Source organism: Corvus kubaryi, unplaced genomic scaffold (genome assembly GCF_017639235.1).
Source record: "Corvus kubaryi isolate FWS band 111438036 unplaced genomic scaffold, C.kubaryi_AGA036_p1.0 68, whole genome shotgun sequence".
NCBI lineage: Eukaryota > Metazoa > Chordata > Aves > Passeriformes > Corvidae > Corvus > Corvus kubaryi.
The window spans coordinates 20,558,034-20,580,435 of NW_024582056.1; the positions used below are offsets into that span (position 1 = coordinate 20,558,034).

Below are 22,402 nucleotides of genomic sequence, written 5' to 3' on the forward strand. Positions count from 1 at the left end.
AGAAAGCAGAAAATGCACAAAATGGAAGAGGAGCTGTTACTCTAAGGCAGCTAATCCTCATAGCATAGAGATAACATCTTGAATTTTTTCTAGCAGGAAAGCTGATCAATACAGAATTAAAGAATCAATGGCCTGGGTTGGAAGGGACCTTAAAGGTCATCTAGTTCCAACTCCCCCTGCCAAGGGCAGGGACACCTTCCCTTACATCAGGTTGCTCAGGGCCCCATCCAGCCTGGCCTTGAACACTTCCAGGGATAGGCCATCCACTTCTCTGGGCAACTTGTTCCAGTGCCCCACCATCCTGAGAGTAAAGATTTTTTTTTTCCAAATCTTTATTCTAAACAGATTCTCTTTCAGTTTGGAGCCATTCCCCCTTACTCTGTCACTACATGCCCTTGTAGTAGGCCCTCTCCATCTTTCCTGTAGGTTCCCTTCAGGCACTGGAAGGCTGCAATGACATCACTCAAAGCCTTCTCTTTTCCAGAATGTGTTGGGTTTGTGTGGCAAGGTTTTGGTAGTGGGGAGGCTGCAGGGGTGGATTGTGAGAAGCTACCAGAAGCTTCCGCCATGTCTGACAGGGCCGATGCCAGATGGCTCCAAGATGGACCTGCTGCTGGCCAAGGCCAAGCCAGTCAGGGATGCACAGGATTATCACAGTGCCTCTGTGATAATGTATTTAAGAGGAGGGAAAAGGTATTGTGCAGAAGGAATTGCAGCCAGGGAAGAGAGGAGCGATAATATGAGACAAACAACTCTGCAGACACCAAAGTTGATGCTCCAGTTGCAGGACTAGAGATTCCCCTGCAGCCTGTGGTGAAGACCATGGTGAATGAGCTGTCCCCCTGCAGCCCATGGAGGTTCACAGGGATGCAGGGATCCATGGTGGAGCAAGTAGGTCTCTGAAGGAGTCTGTGACCCCATGGGAAGCCTGCGCTGGAGTGGCTCCTTGCAGGAGATGAGGTGATGCTGGACCAGTTTCCCTGACAGGATTTGTGATCCCAAGGAGCATCCATGCTGGAGCAGCCTGTTGCTGAAGGACTGCACTTTATGGGAGGGACCCATGCTAGGGCACTTCATGAAGAACTTCAGCCCATGGGAAGGACTCATGGTGGACAAGTTCATGGAGGGCTGTCTTCCATGGGAGAGGCCTCATGCTGCAGCAGGGGAAGGAAGCCTCTTGCTGAGGAGGAAGCAGCAGCAGAAACAGCATATGAGGAACTGACCACAGCCCCCATTCCCTGTCTTCTTGTGCTGCTGGGGAAAAGGAGGTAGAGAATCACAAATAAAATTAAGGCCAGGAGGGAGGGGTAGAGGGAAGGTATTTTTAAGATTTGTTTTACTTCTCACAATCCTACTCTGATTTAAAAATTCATTTATTGAAATTAAATTCATTTAATTTCCCCAAGCAGAGGCTATTTAGGCCATGATGGTAAGTGGTGAGTGATCTCTCCCTTCCTTATCTCAGCCCAGAAGCCTTTTATTATATTTTCTCTCTCCCTTTTCCTACTGAGGAGGGGAGTGATAGAGTGTCTTTGGTGAGCACCTGGCATCCAGACAGGGTCAACCCACCACATAAGAGGCAGTAACAAATGCTACTCTTGAGAGTTGAAATCATCCTGAGTACAATGTGGGTACTTTCCCAGGCAGAGAGGTGGGCAGGGTATCTTCCAACGTGACTTGTCAGCTTAACTCTTGTGTTTGTAGCAGGGGCCATGAAATAACTATATTTCCTGTGGTTTTATTTATAGGTGTCTATAAATACTTCCTGAAACCCAGTCTCTTAAGTATCACTTAATTCTGTCATGCAAGACTTAATTACACTGACAATAAATAGACATTAGAATATTTTTAACTCAGCGTGTTGTCATGATGCTTCCTGAGCATGAAGCGTATGATGACTTAAATGTCAGTATCTGAAGGCCTTCAAAAAGATCTGAAAACAGCTGCTCAAAAATTGCCGCAACTGAGCTTGTTTCCTTAAATATGAAGTACATCTTGATACGTTATGGCTGTATCTGTTAGCTTTGGTAAAGTACTTGAGAAAAGGCCATTATTTTTCTGGGGCTTCTCATAACAAGTGACAAAGATTGTAGCTGACAGATTCTTGAGACTGTACACTCCTTAAACTGATTGTCTCAAATCTCAGATAAACATTCCACGGAAATAGTGTAAGAGCTCACATTAAACAGAGGGTGAGTACCATCAAAAGGACTGTTTCCTTTCTAAGACCTGATTACTAAATCCTTAAGTAAACATCATGTAACGTATTGCCCTTGTTCAAAGAGACTTGCAGGTAATCTTTTCAGCTGCTAAGTCCTGTCCAAACATCACAGATGTTGGTGACTGGGAAATACATGATCAGAATATAACAGATTAAATATTGGGGAGGTGTTAAGCTTGAGGGAGGTCTTAGATGATGTTCTTGGACTCGCAGGGATTTCCTTTATTGAAAAAAAAATTAAAACAGTGATAGTTCTAGTCTGGTTGCAACTGGATGGACTACAGGGGATGAGCAATTTTCTGTAATCTGAAATATCTTAAATGCTGCAAGTTTTACTAGCCCAGTTTTGTATAGGCTCTTAGGGTTTCTTTGGCTGGTTATTGGGGAGAAAATTCCTTAAGTTTCTTCTGGGTCTTTCCTTTTCTCCATTTAGCTTGTCCAATTTTTTATCTTTGTTTTAAATATTGTTTAAAAGTCAGGAGTAAAACCTTTGCTTATTCTTTATTTTAGAAGCCTTTCCTATTGACCTTTTAATGCTCGCTGCTGTATTTGTGTTCTGAGGCACAATTCAGAACTGTTTCCTTCACTTAACTAACTAGTGAAATTCCTCTCCTTGCTAAGTTAAGATCTTGGGGGTTTTTTTTAACCCTGACTGTTAATCACAAGCTTAATTAATTCTTGAAAAGAATCCTAAACTGCAGTTGCTATTACCTCTGCTTTTTCAAAACTTGATTTGAAATGGAGGATGTACCTGTCACTTTAACACTCTCTGAGGGAATGAGAATGCATAATTCTGAGAAATCTTTCTCCTTGTTTGTACAGCAGTGTTTTCTGCAGGTGGCAGGTCATGAGAAGCCCTTCTTGAATCAGAACAGCTTTCCTCATGCCTTTGACATTATTAAGCATTTTACATTTGTTATGTGTAACTCACGTTTCTAGAACCAAACCCAGCCCTTTTTTTTTAACTGATCTGTATTTCATATCTTTCTTTTATCATGACCTACCTACTCCTATTTCAGGGCTGTTTGTTACTTAGTTTTTTATAGGAAACATCCTATGCAAATCTGATATCAGTACAGGCTGCATTTGCTACCTAATGTTGATCACACTTGAAAGAGGTGTTGCATGAAGCTGTTTGCTGTGATGTTTCAAACTTCTTGACCAACTTCTGTTTTAGTTTTCTCACCATGGTTGTTTTTAACTGTCAATCCATACAGTTTTTTGACTTCCCTGAGAAAAAAAATTACAGGGCTCAACAAACTTCCATCCATTCCAGTGTTAAGATAGTTACTATACAGGCCCCACGTTAGCCAGTCAGAGAAGAAATTCTGTTACTCAGCTAAGAGTTCATTATTCCAGGAGATATTTGCAAAGCCTCAGCTGCTGTGTATAACCATAGGCTGAGTTTAATATTCATATACAAGCTACTCACGTGGGTGTCTAGAGTAGGTCATAGAATCAGAGAATGGTTTGGGTTAAAAGAGACCTTTCAAGACCATCTAGTTCTGCCCCCCCTGCCATTGGCAGAAATACCTTCCACTAGACCAGGTTACTCAAAGCCCCATCAAAGCCCCAGGTTGTTCAAACTACCTGGCCTTGAACTCTTAAAATGATGGGTCTTCCACACCTCAGGGAAATTGTTCCAGTGCCTCACCCACCTTCATGGTGAAAAATAACCTCTTTAAGTCCAATCAGAATCTACCCTCTTTTAGTTTAAAACTATTGACCTCTCTACTGTCACTACAGGCCTTGGTAAAAAGTCTTTCCTAATCTTCTTCTAAGCTACCTTTATATATTAAAACGCCACTCACAAAATATGCATTTTATATATTATAAGGTCTCTCTGGAGCCTTCTGCAGACTGAACCACCCCAGCTCTCTCAGCCTGTCTTTGTAGGAGAGGTGCTCCATCCCTCTGACCATCTTCATGGCCCTCCTTTGAACTGTCTTCAACAGGTCCATGTCCTTCTTCTGTTGGGAACCCCAGCGCTGTACACCCCACTCTAGGTGGGGTCTCACCAGAGCAGTGTAGAGGGGAAAAATCCCCTCCCTCAGCCTGCTGTCCACACTGCTTTGGATGCAGCCCAGGATACAAGCACATTGTTGACTCATGTCCAATTTTTCTCGCACCGGTACCCCCAAGTCATTTTCTGCTGGGCTATTCTCAATCCATTCATCCCCCAGCCTGCACTGGTACTGGGGATTGTCCCAGCCCCAGTGCAAGACCTTGTATGTAGCCTTGTTGAACTTCATGAGGTTAAGATGACACTGGTGATGGACCTGTCAAAACAGCTGCTTGTTCTTGCTTAACTTTGGCAGGGGTAGTAGAGGAGTTTTTTCTGCAAAAATTATGATGCCCTCTGAAGAGAATGCTAAAGAAATGATAGAAATGTACAAGGCACTCATGTTCCTTAGAGTGTTTTGTAAGACTTTAAAAAAGAAATTTAAGCTGTGATATCTTCATGGTTTTTATTACTTGCATACCTCTGCAGTAACATGGGAATTAAAATAAATGCCCTTGATGATTTGTAAGAGACAGTAGGATTCCTTTCACTCTGCAGTGTTATTTGCATATGCATTTTTTTTCAGGATTATGCAGAACATGTTTAAACTTTTACTGGTGTAAAATGCTGTGGGAGGTAAACTTGCAGCCAGTATGTAAACTTGCAGTTTGTTTTAGGCCAGTGTTATTTTATGTGTACTTCTGAGAAGTCAATAACTATATGAATGTAATATTAACCCAGCATTGAGTTGCTGTTTGCTTAAAAACCAGTTGAAGAAGCACAGTTGTGACCCTCTGTCAATTTGGTTTTCCTCAGCATTTGGACTAATGCTCTCAGTTGGCTTGCTAGCCATGCCTACTCAAGAATTCACCAGCTGGCACTGTTAGATTAGCTGCTGATGGGTATTTGTTAATTCTGTATACCTGAAGTATCTACAATGCAAGAATTCAGGGGAGCTGCCTAATGCAGTTGTTTTTACTATGAATTTCATGTTGGTCTGGATTTCCACTGAAGTGATGACAATTGTGTGTTTTGAGGAATGTCATTCCTCATCTAAAATGGATTTGGTGATGCTCAGATGTTTCCTCAGTTTACTTTCTAATAGGACTCTGTCTTCGTTGTAAGAAGATCTTTTCACTGGAAAGGCATCTGGGGTTTATAGGCATTGGAGTTGAAGTGATTCAGGGGACTCTTGCAGGGACAGATTTATTGTATGAATTATATAAAGTGGCCTTCCTTTAGACCTTGTGGCTTAGGTACATGTTGGAAGAGTAGGGCGTATATAAGAAGACAGTGGGCAGACAATGCATTTCTGTACTGATGTTTTGTACTAGAACAAAATATTCTTCTATTCTTATAGCAGTTCTTCCATAGGGCAGCACTGTTCTTAGTTTTTTTGGCTTTTTTATTTTTCTTGTGTGTGCAAAGCCCTCTATGAAGTGTTGACATTTCCCACTGCAAAGGGTTTAATACTGGAAATTTGGCTAAACCAGCTTCTGGCATTCAAAACCAGCCTCAGCGAGGTGTTAAACAACACCACTCTTTTTTTTCTCCAGAAAGACGACTCAGTGATATCTGAAGGGTAAACCTTGGGCATCGATCAAATCATGAAGCAGAACAGTTCTTACACTGCTTCCTGCTATGTCCTTCAATCTGAAGTGAGCATTACAGGTACAGCTTGTGTGCTCCTGTCCCACAACAGGCTTGACTGGTAGGAGACTGTATGAGTTAATGATGATTTTTGTTTTTTTGAGGAGCAGCAAAGACATCTGTGATCAATCTGATATAGCTAAGATGTTCAGACACTTAAGTAATTCATGTAATTCTGAGATTCTCTCAACAGACATCTTTGAGTTCCTGGAGATGTGGCTTACAGTGGAGTTCTGTGGGCATTTTGTTCTACACTGCTGCTGAAAGGAGCACTTCTGTTCATCTTTCTCTCTCCAGGCTGTACTGTTTCCCACCAAAAATATTCATAAAGCTATGCAGTGAACATGTCTGGGGACCTGGTTATGGGGAAGACTAACAAGCATCACGTTCTCCACAACTGAGATTTAACCCACATCAGATGAATTCATTGCAAACATGAGAGTGGGAGACAAGGACAGTCAGGACTATTTTTGTTGGGTTTTTATGCTGGTTTAGGATGTTTGAAACTACAGAGTTTTATTTCTGTCCTGCTTCTCACTAGAAAATAGTTGTTGTAGCAGAATGCAAAGCTCATGTTTGTAATGGAGTTTATAGTTAGTTAATTGTGGGTGGCAGGATTCCATACTGTTCTCATGTTCGCCTAATGCCTTGGTTGAGAAGCTGCTTCTGCAATCCTGCCTTTCTCCTCTGTGAGGGGAAAGGATCTCTGTTTCCTCATGTTGGGTGTTTTGGACAAATCTTCAGTCTCCTGCAGCCCGTGTGCAGCTGATCTCCAGCCTATGTGATCCAAGAGGGAACGTGTATTGCTCTACAGTGGTCGGAAAAGCCAAGTCAGGAGTTCAAAATAGGAATGTCCTCACAAATTGTTTTACTGATAACTTGTAATCTAAATGGCAACCTTTTTCTGAATTCTAGGAAATGTGTAATTGAGGGTGTTTTAAGTTATGAGTATGGTGGATATTTTAACAGGGGAAGGGCTGTGTCTAGTGTGAAAAAGGCTGTTGAGACCCAGGGCAGCTTATTTTAATACTGCAAATGGGAGGGGAAGAAAAATAAAAATCCCTCTGTTCATTTGAGATAAACTGAGATCACAGAAAATGAGCAACCTTAACTATACTCCAGATTTTTTTTTCATTCTCTGAGAAGTTAAATGATACTTCATGGCATAGCACAACACTACATTTTATTAGTGAAGTACTGTAAAAATCTATTACTGAGTTCAATTCAAAACTTGCCTTTAATACTAAAGTTAAAATGTTCTAATAAATAACTCTTCCTGTTTGCAGATAACTACTCTTATTAATCATAAGGATAAACCAAAGCGTTCAGACAAGACTCTGCAAGCAATTCAGCGAGTGGGCCAAGCCGTTAACCTGGCAGTCGGGAGATTTGTTACTGTGGGTGAAGCCATAGCCAACGAAAACCATGAGCTGAAGGAGGAAATGAGTGTTGCTTGTATCGAGGCAAGGAGAGCAGGTATGTAGTTACTCATGAAATTGTACGTGTGCCATTTTTGGCACACTATTTTTAGTGTCAGGCATAATGTAAGAACTTTATTATTTAATTGCTTAACCTTCCTCTGCTGGTTCATTCAAGGCCTGATCTGTTACCTGATTTTGTCACTTACTTAAATTACTGTCATCTTACGAATAGGGAATGGAATTGTGTGTTGGCTTTGATTTTTAGAGGATCATTTGCCACAAGGAATTACCTGACTGCTGTTTTTTTTATGATGTTACTACAGACAAAGAGCTGAGTGTTGGGAATACAACTTTACAGTTTATTGCTGCCAAGTTAAAACAGCAGAGTATTATTTGAGTGTTATGCTATTGAGGTCACTGCATTCCAAATCTCAGTGTCTGAATGAAGGTCGGTGTCAACCCATATTTCATCAGGACACTCTGTAAGATGACTCACATCAGTCATCCGATGACTCCTTTCAGTAGAACGAAAATCATATTGTGCTTGCCTTTTTGCTGGATTCAGGTTTTGTTGCAAAGTTGCTGTGTGTGTGAATTGAATGTGAAGTGTGGATAATTGAGTTGCCTGCTGTCACTCTCCTTCTCCCAGAAGACTCTGTCTAGGTGAACAGGGGGTTGCATTCTCTGATGCTGTAAGGGAATATCTGTGTTGTGCTAGAAACTACTTTCCTAGATACTAAGTACTATTCCTTGCGTAATATTTCAGTGGCCCTCAGTAAATGCATGTCCTTAGATCTGCAGTGAACCCTTCAAGATGACATCTAGTAAAATGTTCCTTTTGTTGTTAGTGGGGTGAGGTTTTGTTTTTGCTTTCAAATACTTTTGAATTTTGGGAAATTCTACTTGAAGTTTTCCCAGTTTGAGCAGGTGGATGAACCTGCAAGTGTGACAGACATTCTGCTTGCTGCAGCTTCAGGGAGACAATCTCGAACTTCTGTTGTGGAGACAAATAAATGACCCTTCAACAACCCTTCAGCACTAATGTCTTGATTACTGCAGGATGGAGCAGTACTCTACTCCAAGACATGGGTTACTGTACTTAAAACTGATCTGTTAAGTTGAATAGGGGGCTTGGGTGGGTGTTTGGTTTTTATCTTTGAAATGACCTCACAGTCCTGAAAAACTTGTCTTTGCTGTCCTAACTGGTGTTACATGTCTTGCTGAATCGCTGTTCTGGCCTCAGACTTCAGGGATGCAGTTCATACTATTATTTGTGATTAAAAGGAAAAGAAGAAACTTAGAAATTGGGCATGGTGCTGTAAAAAATCCTCTGAAAATCCCTCAACAATGAGTCACAATGTCTAGAAACACGCTGATGATGAATGATTGTTCTTGTGATTTGAAGAACTGTTCTGGATAAACTTTAAACTGAAAATTCCTATTGCTCCAGTAAACTTGGCTGCAAACAGATATGTCCTAATTTAAAATCATTCCATTTGTTATGTGAAGCATGTGTTTTCTCTTCAGAGATCCAAGTAAAATGCTGACAAGCCAAAATTGCCAAAGTTCACATCGATAATCTCAGCTGCTGGAAGAGCAGTGCAGTCTGAATTTCTCTTTCTTGTTTTGCCAGTTATGCTGTGGTTAAATATTTTTTTCTCCCTATCACTGTATGCAGGAGGAGCTCAGAATGTAAAAATAGTCTGTGGTATTTTATCCCAGCAAAAGACTATAGTTCTTTTGCATTGTAAGTTTTATTTCCTGCTACGCAGTAATAGCCTCAGTCTAGAGAAGTGAAGATATGGGCTGTTTACATTTCTGTCAGCCTCACATTTACCTTGGCATGGCTCAGCTGTTCCCTGCATTTGAGATCTAACTGAAGACTTACATGGGAAATTCAGGACAGCAAACAAGTTTGCTCCTGGTTACTTGTCTGATGGAGGGCTTTTTGTGCCAGTACTACCTCTGTGGACTGTTCAGTGCTGGACAAAGTAACACAATCCTTTGAGCAGATAAATTCTTATGGATAAATGTCCTCTGAACTCAGTTTCTGAACGCAGTTGCTCAAGTGCCATTTTTAATAACTTTGGTGTTCCCAAGCAAGCCAAAAAAATTTCCTGGACAATTATAGCCAAGACTATTGACTTGTATTAAAGAATCTATGTTCTGAGGGTGTAGGCAGCAGAAAGCCTTTGCTCTTTAGGGCAGAGAGTCTGGTAAAGCTGTTCATACTTCTTTTTAGCCAATAAATTAGATTGTGTCTCAGAAATGGAGATTTTGTTAGGCATAGAAGATGGATTTCAACACAAAAGGATTGAGAACATTAAGCATCTCAGTTTCTAAGAAAAGTAGGGAGTCTTTAAATCAACTGCATATCCTTCAGAGGCTTTGAAGGATGACAGATGTTGTATCTGTCTCTTGTGAAGGGTATAATCAGTGATCTGAAGTGTTTCAAACTTGTTATGACTATTTCCTTGTAATAAACCTTGTAATTTGATTGACTCAAAATAGAATCCGAAAACACCGCAGAGGGTCATGTAGCAGATTTTGCCTAACATTCTTGCACTGTGTCAATGTTTACAGTGACAGTATAGTAGTGGAATGTAACTTAAAGAAGCACATTTTAGATGCCCATCTGTGATTTTTTTTTTTTTTCTCTCTCTAAAACTAGGGCTAATTTAAAAGAGAAAAGCACATGTCAGGAATGAGTTAGTGTCATAACATTTCCAGTATTCTCTGCCAGTTGACTATGTAGCCCTAAAGGAAGACATGGAGTAAAATAAAAGCAATAAATAGCTCTCTCCTATTTTTGCCTTGGGTTTTAGTACAGAGAGGGCTAAATTAAGAAGGCTGAAAAACAGAAATTTAAATGGATAAATAAATATTACAGAATAACTGAAGTCATAAGGGCCATTTTAACTCTCAAGAATGGAGATCTTGTGCACTTCTCATTTCTTACTTCTTTTTTGTATCCTTACTTAAGAGTGTTTGACTACCCTTGCCGTGGCAAAAGTACTTTCTTACATCTTGTTCTGTGCTTCTTGTTCCATTGCCGTACGTACTGGGGTCGGTCTGTCTGTGTCTCTCCACACCTGCCCACTAGGGGGATAGATGTGGACCACAGAAAGCTCTGCCATTGGCCTTCTCTTCCTGTGGCACAACAAACTCCTTCCCTTCCACCTCTCCCCTTCTGTCACTTGCTCCACTATGTCAGCTGAGGTGCTGAGGAGCCCAGAAGTGGGCATGGTACTCCAGATACTGCCTCACGAGTGCCAAAAGGAAGGGAAGAATTATCTGCAGCCTTTCACATGCAGCTGGCCATTATTGCTGACTCCTGTTCAACTCTTTGTCTTCCAGGCCCTCCATGTCTTTGCCCACAAAAGTTCCCTGTTGACAGCTGATCTCAGCATGTAGGGCTGAGTGGTGTTACCCTGGCCTAGATGTGGTATTACTGCCCTTGTTGGACTTCACATTTTCTATCAGATAGTTTTTTTTTTTCAGCCTGTCCATCTGTCTAGCAGCCCTGCCCTCCACAGTATCAGACACTCACCCAGTTTGGTATTGTTCACACACTTGCTGAATGTGCTGAGTCATCATCCAGGGAATAGTTTTGATAACTCTTCCCAGTCCCAGAGGGACACCGCTGAAAGCTGACTGCCCATTGAACTTTGTACCCATTATCAGCATCCCCAAGCCCAACAGTCAGGTTCATTTTCTACCCACCTTTTTGTTCACTTAGTCCGTATCTCTTGATGAAGTTATCAGGACACTACGGGAGATCATGTCAGAGGCTTTGCTGAAGCTGAGATGCACAGCATCCATTACTTTCTCTTTTTAAAAACAGTATCATCTCATCATAGAAGGCATTCAGATCAGTGAGGGACTATTCACCCTGGCGGGTCTGTGCTGGCTCTTCCTGATGGGCTTTTTCTGCTTCATGTGGTAATAACTTCCAAGATTATTTTAGTGATAATCCGGGAGGCTGATGTGAGGCTGACTAGCCCACAATTGCCTGATTTTTTCTTGTTAGCCGTCTTGGAGATGGATGTGACAGTTGTCTTCCTGTCATTGGAAATATCACCCAATGGTCACAATCTCTCAGCCATGATAGGAGAATTACAGTAGCACTGAACTGTTTCTCTGACATGCTCAGATGTGTTTTATGGACTGGTGTATACCCAGCTGGGTGTAGCTTTCCTAGCTCCATTTCTTCACCCTAACAGGTCTTGTTCCTCATAGCTTACTCCCAGGGCTTAATTCCTGTTCCTGTAGTTGCAGATCTACAGGCAGAGGCGGAAGCCTTGGTTCTGTTACCAGAAGTCTGGAGTTTCTAGGGCTGACTGGAGCTTTTGACAGGCAGATGTTGCAGGTCTTTCAGTGTTCCCTGATATCTCTTCGTATGACTAGCTGCTTCACCTATGACTTGATTCATCCTCAAGAAGGTGAATCCCGTAGCATACGAAATGGGATAATGATGTACAACCTTTCTTGGTTACCAAATGAACTTTGCATCTGTTTTAATTGTTCTCTGTGTGTTTCTACAGCATTTTATGTTGGCACAGATATTGTGAGGTCAAAGAAATAGATTAATCTGCTGACAAAGGTGAACAATTAGAGACTGATGTGAACTGAAATGAATTGGACTGTGGAGAAGGCAATGCCCAATGCGTTTTGCTGGCAAATGATTTCCTTGCCTGACCAGAGACTTGTCGTACAGCTTCACTGGTAGTGCATCTGGCTGCCCCTCACCCTTTGAATTGTAGCTGTACTTTTATAACTCCTCTTGCTTCTGTTCATTTTCAGGCCCTTCAGCTGTGGAATTCACTGTCTCAGACCATACTAGAGTACAGTATATTGGACTGATGCCCTAATTATTTGGAGCATGCCTTTTGTGACCTAGCCTGGTCCCACCAAATGTACTGGAAGTTCCTTGCCACAATGTAATACCTATTTAGGCAGCTTAAGAACCCAAGGGATTACAATTATCAGAGAAATCTATACATAAACATTATGAAATGTGGAGCTCTGTCGTTTGAAGGGCTGTCACGCTTTCCTTGTTCTATAGTGTGTGGTATTTCTGGAGTACCAGAATAGTGCAGGTTCTTCATATGGGAGCACTGGCTTTATCAGGCTTTTGGAGTATGTTGCCTGCTTAGGTGAACTACTTTAGTTGAGGTTTTGAAGGTGAGTCATAGGGAATTTGATCAAATCTCCTAGATTTCATCTTCAAGAACGATCTATAGGTCAGTTGTGGGTTGATCAGCTTGTCTTGCATGCTAACAAAAATCATGTCTCAGAGCTTGCCTGAGCTCAGTCTCCCAGCAGCCCTTCTCTGGTTATAGACTAGCAAATTGCTCTGTCTTTCGTCTGTTGTACTATTATCTGGGGTACTCCAGAAGATTTAATTGGATAGGGTCTGTGTTTTTCTCAGATAAAGAAATCCCTTAGCTGCATTGGATGTAGAATTTTTAACTGCCTAAAAAATAAAAGTGGTCAATTAAGCCTGTTTAACTATTTATTTAACTTAATGCAAGTTGAGTGAAAAGACAGTGATGAGCTGAAAATCAGCACTTCTTTGCCTTTTTTTCCTCTCCTGTCTCTGACAGTGCCCTGTTTAGTGGCCCTCCTTTGAATGTAAAGTGCAGTAGTCTCACTATAATGCTTCAGTCCTGGAAGTTATGAAGTTACTGTTTGGAATCTCTTTATTATTCATGCCTGGAGACTTCTACAGGAATAGGAAATCCATAAATTATGGGAATGCTGACTGAAATTTGGAAAGTGGAGGGGACTTCGTAGTTCTTTCTTTCTTGCTGCATCCCACTCTTTCAGTGGATTGATCCTGCAAGTGTGGCCACTGGTTTGACTTTTGCTATCAAAATCAGAAAAACGCCACCCATTAATGTTTTCTCCCTCCCCACTCCCCAACTCCACCCATCACTCCCCCCCTCAGATATCTGTAGATTACTTTAAGAAAATTAGTGTATGGTACAGATGGAAGAATAAGGTATAAGTGAAGAATAATCCACATTTAAATATGGAGAGGGTGCCACCAACAGTCAGTCGAAGGAAGTGAAATGAAATAAAGAGTTGTAGGTAGCTCTGAAATTGTCTTATCCCTCAGAGGTAAAAGTTACTTTCTTCTAAGTATGGAAAGTTACTTTATTTTTGTTTTTTCTTCTAGGTGAAACAATTGCACAGCTTACAGATGTGGCAAGCTTGGATCATCCTGAATCTGATAGCCACATTACAATCTTTACGGACAAAACGGGTGTGGTAAAAGCTGCAAGATTGTTGCTTTCTTCTGTCACAAAGGTGCTGGTGTTAGCAGACAGGATTGTTATTAAGCAGATTATAACTTCCAGAAACAAGGTATTTGTGCTTCTTCTCTGTTTTGTTTAACTGATACCTGCAGTCAGTGCAAAAGAGTGATGGTAAATGATGTGATATTTTCATTGTCTCTCTGAAGGAATTGTAAAATAAAGAGATAAAAATGAATGCACATCTTGCACATGTTTACCTACCAGGTATCTGAAAGGGGATGTCTCTAAGTCAGTAGGATTAAAATAATACTCAGTGACTCTGCGTTTTATGTCACCTGTATTGCTTTATTCACTAAGTATGCTGGAGAAGATGCTGTGTTACTGCTTATTTAACTTTAAATTTGCTGTGAGGTGAAAAATGTGTCTGTTGGTAAAATGGTCAATAAAAGCTTCTACTTGCTAATGACAGGATGTTTGTACTGTCAGGATCGAGACAAGAAGAGCATTATGGCATCTAAGCAAAAAGCTGTGAGGAATGCACATAAAATTCTGTGCTAGTGAAGTGAGGCTTACAGACTAAAAGGTTTCTGTGCAGTTTAATTTAGGTCTTGAAACTTAGCATGAAACTCCTTGGTTGGTTTAAATAATGTATGAAGGCCCATTTAACCTCAAATGTAATCTATTTCATGCAGTGCAGACTTCACTGTCTTGCCTGTAGGATACCCTTCCATTTTTTTCTTCACAATGTGCTAAAACAAAAATAGAAAAATCTCATTTTTGAAAAATGATAACCTGATAAGGCCTGGGATTTTCCATTAGTTTTGAACTGGTAATCCAGAGCAGTGCCCCTCTTTCCACTTTTGACTCCTCATGCTGTCTCTATTCCTTTGTCCCAGTTTACTTTCCAGACTGACTGGTCTCTATTTTGCAGTGCCTAGATCCAAGACAGTTCAGTCCAGGATTCAAAACCAGTGAAATTACCTGCTTCTCTCTGACTTGAGACTTGGCAGCACTGATCTGCTGTCTTTGTGCTCATTTCTTCTCCCAGTGGTTGATTCAGGTGGCAGCAGTTTTATCAATAACAGTTTGCTGAAGTTACTTGCAGCTTTGGTCTTCTTTTGTACTTTGTGGTGCGTTTAATACCTTCTGCTGCTTTTCTGCTGTTGTCTGCAGCCATGCAGTAATCCTAATTAATTTACTTTTCCAAAAGTGGCGTGTGGTACCACAGATTTAGGCTATGGAGCAACTGTGCAAATGCATGCATCATGAACGGATAAGGAGGGATATGCTCTTACAGGTGCAGGCTAGGCTTCTGATAATTTTAAACATGTATGAAAATGTCATCATATATACACTGATGTGAATATAGTAAGCATAAGTGCAGCATTTAATTTTGAAAGCATTTCAAGCAATCTCATAGTCCGGAGTAAGTATATCTGACTCTGACTGCCATAGGCACAGAATCATAGAATATCCTGAGTTTGAGGGCACCCATGAGGATCATCAAACTCCAGCTCCTGGCCCTGCACAGGATACCTCAAGAGTCACACCATGTGCCTGAGAGCATTGTCCCAGCACTTCTTGAACTCTGTCAGGCTGTCGCTGTGAGACTGCCCTGGGGAGTCTGTTCCAGTGCCTGAACACCCTCTGGGTGAAGAACCTTTTCCTGATATCCAACCTAAACCTACCCTGACACAACTTCAGGCCATTCCCTCAGGTCCCGTCACTGGTCACCACAGAGAAGAGATCAGTGCCTGCCCCTCCTCTCCCCCTCACAAGGAAGTTGTAACTGCAGTGAAGTCTCCCCTCAGTCCCCTTTTTTCCCCTCCCTTGCCCTGCTGTCAGTGCTGTGCCTGATGCACCTCAGGACACAGCTAGTCTTTGTGGTCTCTTGGGTTTTACTGCATTCTCCTTTCTGTGCATACTGCACATGTTTGGGAAAGTCTGCTTCCATCTGTGGTATCAGTAGAGCGATTCACATCTCTAGGACAGATTAAACAAATTATGGTGTCTTAAGCAGGCCTAATATTTATATATACCCTAATTTTTATAGAGTACACTCCTGAAGAGTGTGTCAGACACCGCTATGATGGATAGCAAAAATAGTTCTTTCTGTAGGAAATGTTGTGGTAGAGGGATAATATGGGCAGGGACTTAAGAAGTGCACACAAATACACTGAGACAGCATAGTGTAATGTGGCAAAGGGGATGGAAAGGTAGGAAGAGGATCATCAGTACTGCCAGCTGGAGAAGATTCTGGCTTCTTGAAATGGGTAACTGTTCCAGAAGATCTCAGCTCCATTTTTATCTTAGAGACTGAATCCCAAATACTAAACTTCTATTGCCTTTTTTTTTTTTTTTTTGCTGCCTCTTTCTGAACATCTTTATTTTCATTGTCATTATCTTCCTCATGTGAATAAAGAGTCAATCAAGGGCAAAGGTTAAAAAACAGATGAGCGGTTGGACATCCAATCCCTCAGACAGATGAGGGAAGTGACTGAGGTCTTCCAGAGTGGTGATCTATACCAGAATCCAGCCTCTGGCTGATGATCCCCAGTGATCCAGATTCCTGCTTCCAAATCCTCTGCACCATATATGCTGTCCTTGTGTTCTTGGATTGCATACATTTTCTTCTGTCCCTGCCCACGTCTTTCCTACCTTACAACATGAGTTTCATTGTCCATCAGACTTAGTCACTGCATCAGTGAGCTTAAGGTTTTGCTCCACTCACTGTCACCAGTCAGGTTAGGAGAGCCAGAACAATGAGCAGGGAAGTGAGAGATAGTGGAGGAGTTGCTGCACTGTTTGTTTTGGATCAAAATATGGATGTGCCCTGAAGTGATGTCAGCCTACGACTGCTGTCTGCAAGGCAACATTTATCCTGCAGCAGTAGCTGTGCAGTATCTAGTGCTAACTTAGATATTAATAAGAACTTACAGCCTTGGGTTTTTCACGTGTTTTTAACCTTTTAAATAAAATTGTACGTTTTCATTACTATCTGCATGTTTCTTGTTGAAGTTTTAAAATGAAAAATTATGAAGACATCACAGGTATTTTGCATTGGAACAGCTTCTTGAATAAGCTTTAGATAAATTTAGATCTGTCTGTACAGTTTCTTGGAATGTCAGCTTTGCCTGGGGTGTCTAGAATTATTCAATGTAATGGAAAGGCATGTGCTTTCACTGAAATTTTTATTTGACAAGAAATTTGTAATGAGAGAAACACAGAAAACTTTAACAGAGTTGTTTGAAAGCAAGGTCATACTCATAAAGTGCTACACTTGCTTAAACCAAGAATGGTTGAGCATAATTAATAGGGTTTTTTATCTATTCTTAGAAGAGAAAGTGGAACCTTAGCTTGTATGTTTTCCTCTTTTATCCACATTAACTTTTCTACACCTTCACTTTCCCAGTCCTGTGGTTCTCTCCTTCTTCCACTCTCATACTGCTGTTTTCACATATTTGTGCATCTTCCTTCCAAGTCCTTCATACTCCAGCCTTTCTCATGCATCAACATCCCAGTCAGGAAAGTCCTTGTTTCTACAGCCTTTGTGGAACTGGCTGCCCAACATAATATACTCAGGCAGATGCTGCAGTCTAATATTGCTTGATAAACAGTCAGTTCCACAGCAGTCACAGGGTTTAGTGGAACATTTGCTTTACTTAGTTTACAACTGAGATTGAACAGCTGCTCTATCACAAACAAATGGGTGCTTCTAGGAGAGTTTGCCAAGGTTGCTGGGAAGGGGGAGTTTGTCATAATCAGGTGTGTACACTGCTTTTGTAGTTGAGGGGAAGGTATTTTTGGCATAGAAAAGGAAAAATAAGTTGAAGTTTCTCCCTTTCAAATACAGTCTGTTAAATTTTCATGTGGTGTCTTATCTCCAGTCTGAACGACAATAAAGAACTGCTTTTAGTATTTTCCCTTCTGAAGACATTTAGTGGATTTGAAAGATCCCTTTGAGATTAGCAAGTATATGTCTAACCTGAAAAAAGCAGATGTTAATCTCTGTTATAATCCATAATGTAGTGACTTCACAGGATACCTTCAGTAATCAGTAATTTATAAGCTCTATGATAGTATTTGCTGAATGTTTTAAAAAATGCTGACTTTACATGCTTTAATGTATCTTGAGTAAGAGTTTGATACAACTTGCGTATATTTAGTTCTTTGTTTTATATGCAACTAATAAAAATCTCCAGTGTTAGAGTAGGTTGTTATGGGAAGTATAAAACTGTGTATTAACTTATTTCTAACTTTTGTGTTTAGTTTTGTTTAATTCTTTTGCCTTTTTTTTTAATGTACAGAGCCACTGAAACACCTGTCTGCACAACAGTGATTTTAGACTTTAAAAGTTATGCGTCTGAAATAGAGTTACAACACAGGGATATAACACAGGAATATGATCTGCACTTGTTACTGCCATATTAAATTTAAAACCACATTTTTTCCTGAATCTGGAAACTGAATTCATTAATATTGTTACTCTTAATACTGTAAGGAGCAAGGAAAGTGTTTTTTGAGTGCTGACAACAAATGACTCATTTTGAATGAAGCATGATAATTTACATTTGATTTCCAGCTGTTACTAATACTTAAATACTAACAAAATATATACATTTTAAATGACACAACTTAGAAGCATCTGTAAATAATAGTACTCCTAGTTCAATGATAATGGGTTTTTTTAGCATCTTGATAATCTACAGTATTTTCTCCTATCTTGCAGGTTCTTGCAACAATGGAACAACTAGAAAAAGTCAGTAGTTTCCAGGAGTTTGTACAAATATTCAGCCAGTTTGGAAATGAAATGGTGGAGTTTGCCCATTTAACTGGAGATCGGCAAAATGTAAGTATTAATAAAAGGTTGTGAGAGATGTTGCACAGTATCATCTTCATCTTATTATCAGGAAGATACAGGTTTTTCTGGGGTGATAAAAGAAAACAAAACAGTTGCTGGTATCCTGTCTCTGGAACCTACCCTCTCCTTGCTCCACCCAAAACACATCTTTTGGTCTTAAAGCTCAGCCTGAGAAATATCTCTGCATTATTTGACCTGACCTTCCAGAAGCCTGGGTGTGTGTTATTTGCATTCTTCTTTGGCTTCAGTCACTGTCTTTTGGCTCTAACTTTTCTGGCTCGTTACTCTAGTAGAGAGTTTGTCTGTTGTTACTTGACAGAACTATTTGATGTTTGCACATAGTGAAAGGACTTCATTGTTTCAGAAAACTCCAAACATGAAATCTTTAGATTCTAATAAAGCATCTGCTTGGTGGCTTGTTAGCGTTTGATTTTTTATTACTATTATTATGGAATATTTTTCTAGGTTTTGGTCGAAACCTTCTTATGTTCTTATTATGAGTTTTAGTTCTCACATGCAGCTACGATTTCAAAGCCTGTCATTCATACCAAAAGCTTTTTTTCCTGCTACTTCCATGTATATTAAAGGATTTGCTGAGGTTTAAGACTTCTGCTGTGAACTCTAGTTGCTTTCCCTTGATAATCCAGTCCTCTGTTCAGAGGTAAACCAGGATTCGATATAAATACACAGAGTCTCTAATATCTAGCAAAACTCAGAATTCAGTTTGTATAAACAAATTGGCCAACATCCTGTGTTTCCTTTTACTGTTGATGTGTGTGTGCTTGGTGTCAAAGAACCATTACTGGGAAAGCTACTTAAAATTAAAGGAAATACCTGCTTGAAAGTGAACTCTCCTTGTTTTTCCCTGAAGTATTTTTTCCTGAAGCAGTTGTTCCTGTGAAAGGGAAACATGCCTTATTAGGAAGTGGTACTCTTTTCAACTATTTTGGATTTTCAGTGTTAAGTGGTCTTTTGCTCTCCCTTCCTTGCCTACTTGACTCCTTTGGAAAGAGTGCTACATTGCCACTTTTTCAATTGTCTCAGGACTTTCTTGATACACTCAGTTTACAGTGTGTAGGCTGCTATGTGGCACTACTAGTTTTATAGGGAGGAAACATCCCTCATAGGATTTTTAAGTATGCCGTAAATTCTTGAGTGCCATCAGATTTATCAGAGTGTAATGTCAGAATTTCAGAAATTAACTGTTTTCTTGTGCAGTTGTTTTGTTGGCTTGGGGTTTTTTTAATGTGATTTTGATCTTAAAGATTTTCTGTAGTTGCTAAATACAAACATTATAAAAATGTCAAAGCAGCCTGCTGACGTGATTTATCTGTGTGTTTTTGTTAATCTAGGGTATATTAGGATTAATTACATCCTGTAAACCTTCAGATGGTCCCATTCAGTTGCCTGTTTAACACTCAGATAGCACTCAGCTGTCTTTGGGAGCAGTGAGAAGATCATAGTTGTAGCTTTCTAAGTTCTTCCCGTTGTTAGACCCCCTTGCATGTTGAGGGATTCTCTGCATTCTTCCTCTTTTGATGAACTTTGCTGGGGGTATAGTTCAGTTTTCCCTGGAAAGTTCTTCATAAGTTTCTGTACTCAAAGCAGAGAAATACAGAGGAATTGCTTTTTCAGCCTGTTAAGGCTTTCTTTATTACTGGTATGTAGCAAATATAACACTCAAGTAGAAAAAAGATTTAGTTTACATTTCCTCCACTGCAGTACAATGAAAAGCAGGTGTTCTCTGTCTCTACCTTACCCTCCCCTCCATTTCAGAAAATATTTCTTGTCGGCTGTTCTTTTCACCTCATTTTTCTGTTTTATGAATAATGCTCTATGATAAAGGTATCAAAATTAGCAACAGTTTACATAACATGCTCTGTATCTCGGAGATCTTCCTTCTTTGAAATCTGAATTGAATAGAGCCAAGAATAAATGCATAAACTAAAATCTTTCTGAAAAGTAAGTTCTAGATCATGAGTTAGGCTGAAAATAGCAGTTGTCAGAAATTAGGAAGCTTTCTCACAACCCATTCACCTGCAAGAGAGTTTCCTTTTTCTGGTCTCACAAGCAGTTAATATTTTAGATACTGTGTAATATTTGGGTCTGGGTTTTTTTTTTCCTTTTGGTGTTTAGGATTTGAAGGATGAGAAGAAAAAGGCTAGAATGGCTGCATCTAGGGCTGTTCTTGAGAAGTGCACTATGATGCTCCTGACTGCTTCAAAGGTGAGTATGTGCACCCCTACACAACTTGGCTAAATCACAAAGCATGACATCTGCCAGGAGAGCTGACTCTCCTCTCTCAGCCCCACTTTAGAGTTCATGCTGAAGAAGGGTATAAGTGTAAAGAATAAGGAAAGAAGATCTTTATATTCTGAGTAATGGTGTGAATTCTACTTAACAGCAGTTTAACTGAAAGAATTCACCATATTCTAACACATTCTTTAGACTTGCCTTAGCAGGAAGCATTCATTTCAATATACTGCATATACTCTTTCATAATAGTTACTTTACTTTCTTTAAAAAGACTTGTCTGAGGCACCCAGACTGTGAATCTGCTCGTATTAACAAAGATGGAGTTTTTCATCGGATGAGACTAGCTTTGGAACAGGTAATAGAAATTGTAACTGACTCTAGACCAAATGGAGAAAATGAAATGGCCCCCATCAGCATATATTCTGGCATCAAAGAATTCAAGGTAAGAGTAGAAATAGTACTGTTTTCTACAGCCAATAAAGTCCCTCTTAACTAGGATTTTGGAAAAAAAAAGTGGGTTTAGATTTGAAATCACAGAGCTGCATCTCTTCAGCAGCGTTGACTTAAATAACTGTTCCAAAACGTTACAGAATCTGACAAGAGGTGACTATAATTTAATTTAATAGTCGTTGCCAAAATGCACCTCCTGATACTTGCCATCTCCTTCTGAATCAGCACGCATTCAGAACTCTAACGTTTTGTTGAGGTGATGCCTTGACATTGAATAAACTGAAGTATCAGGTTCTGATTAGACCTTCAATAAAATAGTTGTTGTTTGAGAATTCTTGCTTTGTAATTGTTAGTGTTTTTAAAACTGCATGCAAAAATATGCACACAAACATTTAAAAGAGCAAACTTTCATTCAAAAGAAATGTTCTGAATTGAAATTGTATCCTGTAGCTCAGTTGACTTTTTTCCTCATAAAGGCTTCTCTAAATTTCATACTCCATTAAGAACAGTTAATCAGCAACCATGGCTTACTGCTTTTGAGCCTGTCACTTTGATTCAATTTATTTGTTTATCTATTTCCCCCCTTTAAATTTCCACTGAAATTTTCTGAGAATGCCCCAAAGTATTAAATTTGCTACGTACACATTTTTAGAAAACTGCTCAAAATGGATTATATGGATGTGGAAGGATCAAACAAAATTGGAAAACTTATTTAATTTCTGAACCTTACTGAACTTAGAAACTTTTTATTGACAGCAATAGAACAATGATGTTTAGCAATAGAACAATCTGCTGTTACTCCTGATAAGGGGGGAGTAACCTACTGATTTCATTATCACTTTAAAAAAAAAGGTCCCGTACTGCCGGTCTGGACACAAGAAAATTGTTGATTACTTGGAAAATCAGAGAATAATTTTAAAAAGCACTAAGGAGAAAAACAAAATGTAAAATGATGGATCTGCTTTCTGCATTTGTGTCACAACCAAATCATATAAATTCTCAAGGAACTGATGTGCTTCTTTTTCAGAACAAGGTGGAAGGTCTCCGTGAGAATCTTTATTTTCTCTCAAAAGAGAACCTTTCAACAATGCTGGAGGTTATCCTGGAACATACAGAAGACTTCACAGACTCTGCCTATACCAGTCATGAGCACAGAGAACACATTTTGGAGCTGTCTAAACAGGCTAAAATGGAACTAGAGCAGCTGGTTTCAGTGTGGATGCAAGCTGTAAGAGCTTTTTAGCAAAGTAAATCTTTTCACCTCTACTTTGAAAAGAAATT

At 40.0% G+C, this 22,402-nt stretch overlaps 1 protein-coding gene across 2 annotated transcripts in view; it reads left to right on the forward strand.

The window, feature by feature from the left end:
- The window catches only part of CTNNAL1 (catenin alpha like 1), a 58,043-nt gene that overhangs the window by 14,281 nt on the left and 21,360 nt on the right, over window positions 1–22,402 (forward strand). For both annotated transcript variants that reach the window (XM_042048859.1, XM_042048860.1), the window contains exons 2-7: window positions 7,160–7,349; window positions 13,476–13,663; window positions 18,284–18,403; window positions 20,552–20,641; window positions 20,943–21,113; window positions 22,149–22,349. In XM_042048859.1, the coding sequence (XP_041904793.1) occupies window positions 7,160–7,349; window positions 13,476–13,663; window positions 18,284–18,403; window positions 20,552–20,641; window positions 20,943–21,113; window positions 22,149–22,349 (960 nt within the window). The remainder of the gene's footprint in view (window positions 1–7,159; window positions 7,350–13,475; window positions 13,664–18,283; window positions 18,404–20,551; window positions 20,642–20,942; window positions 21,114–22,148; window positions 22,350–22,402) is intronic.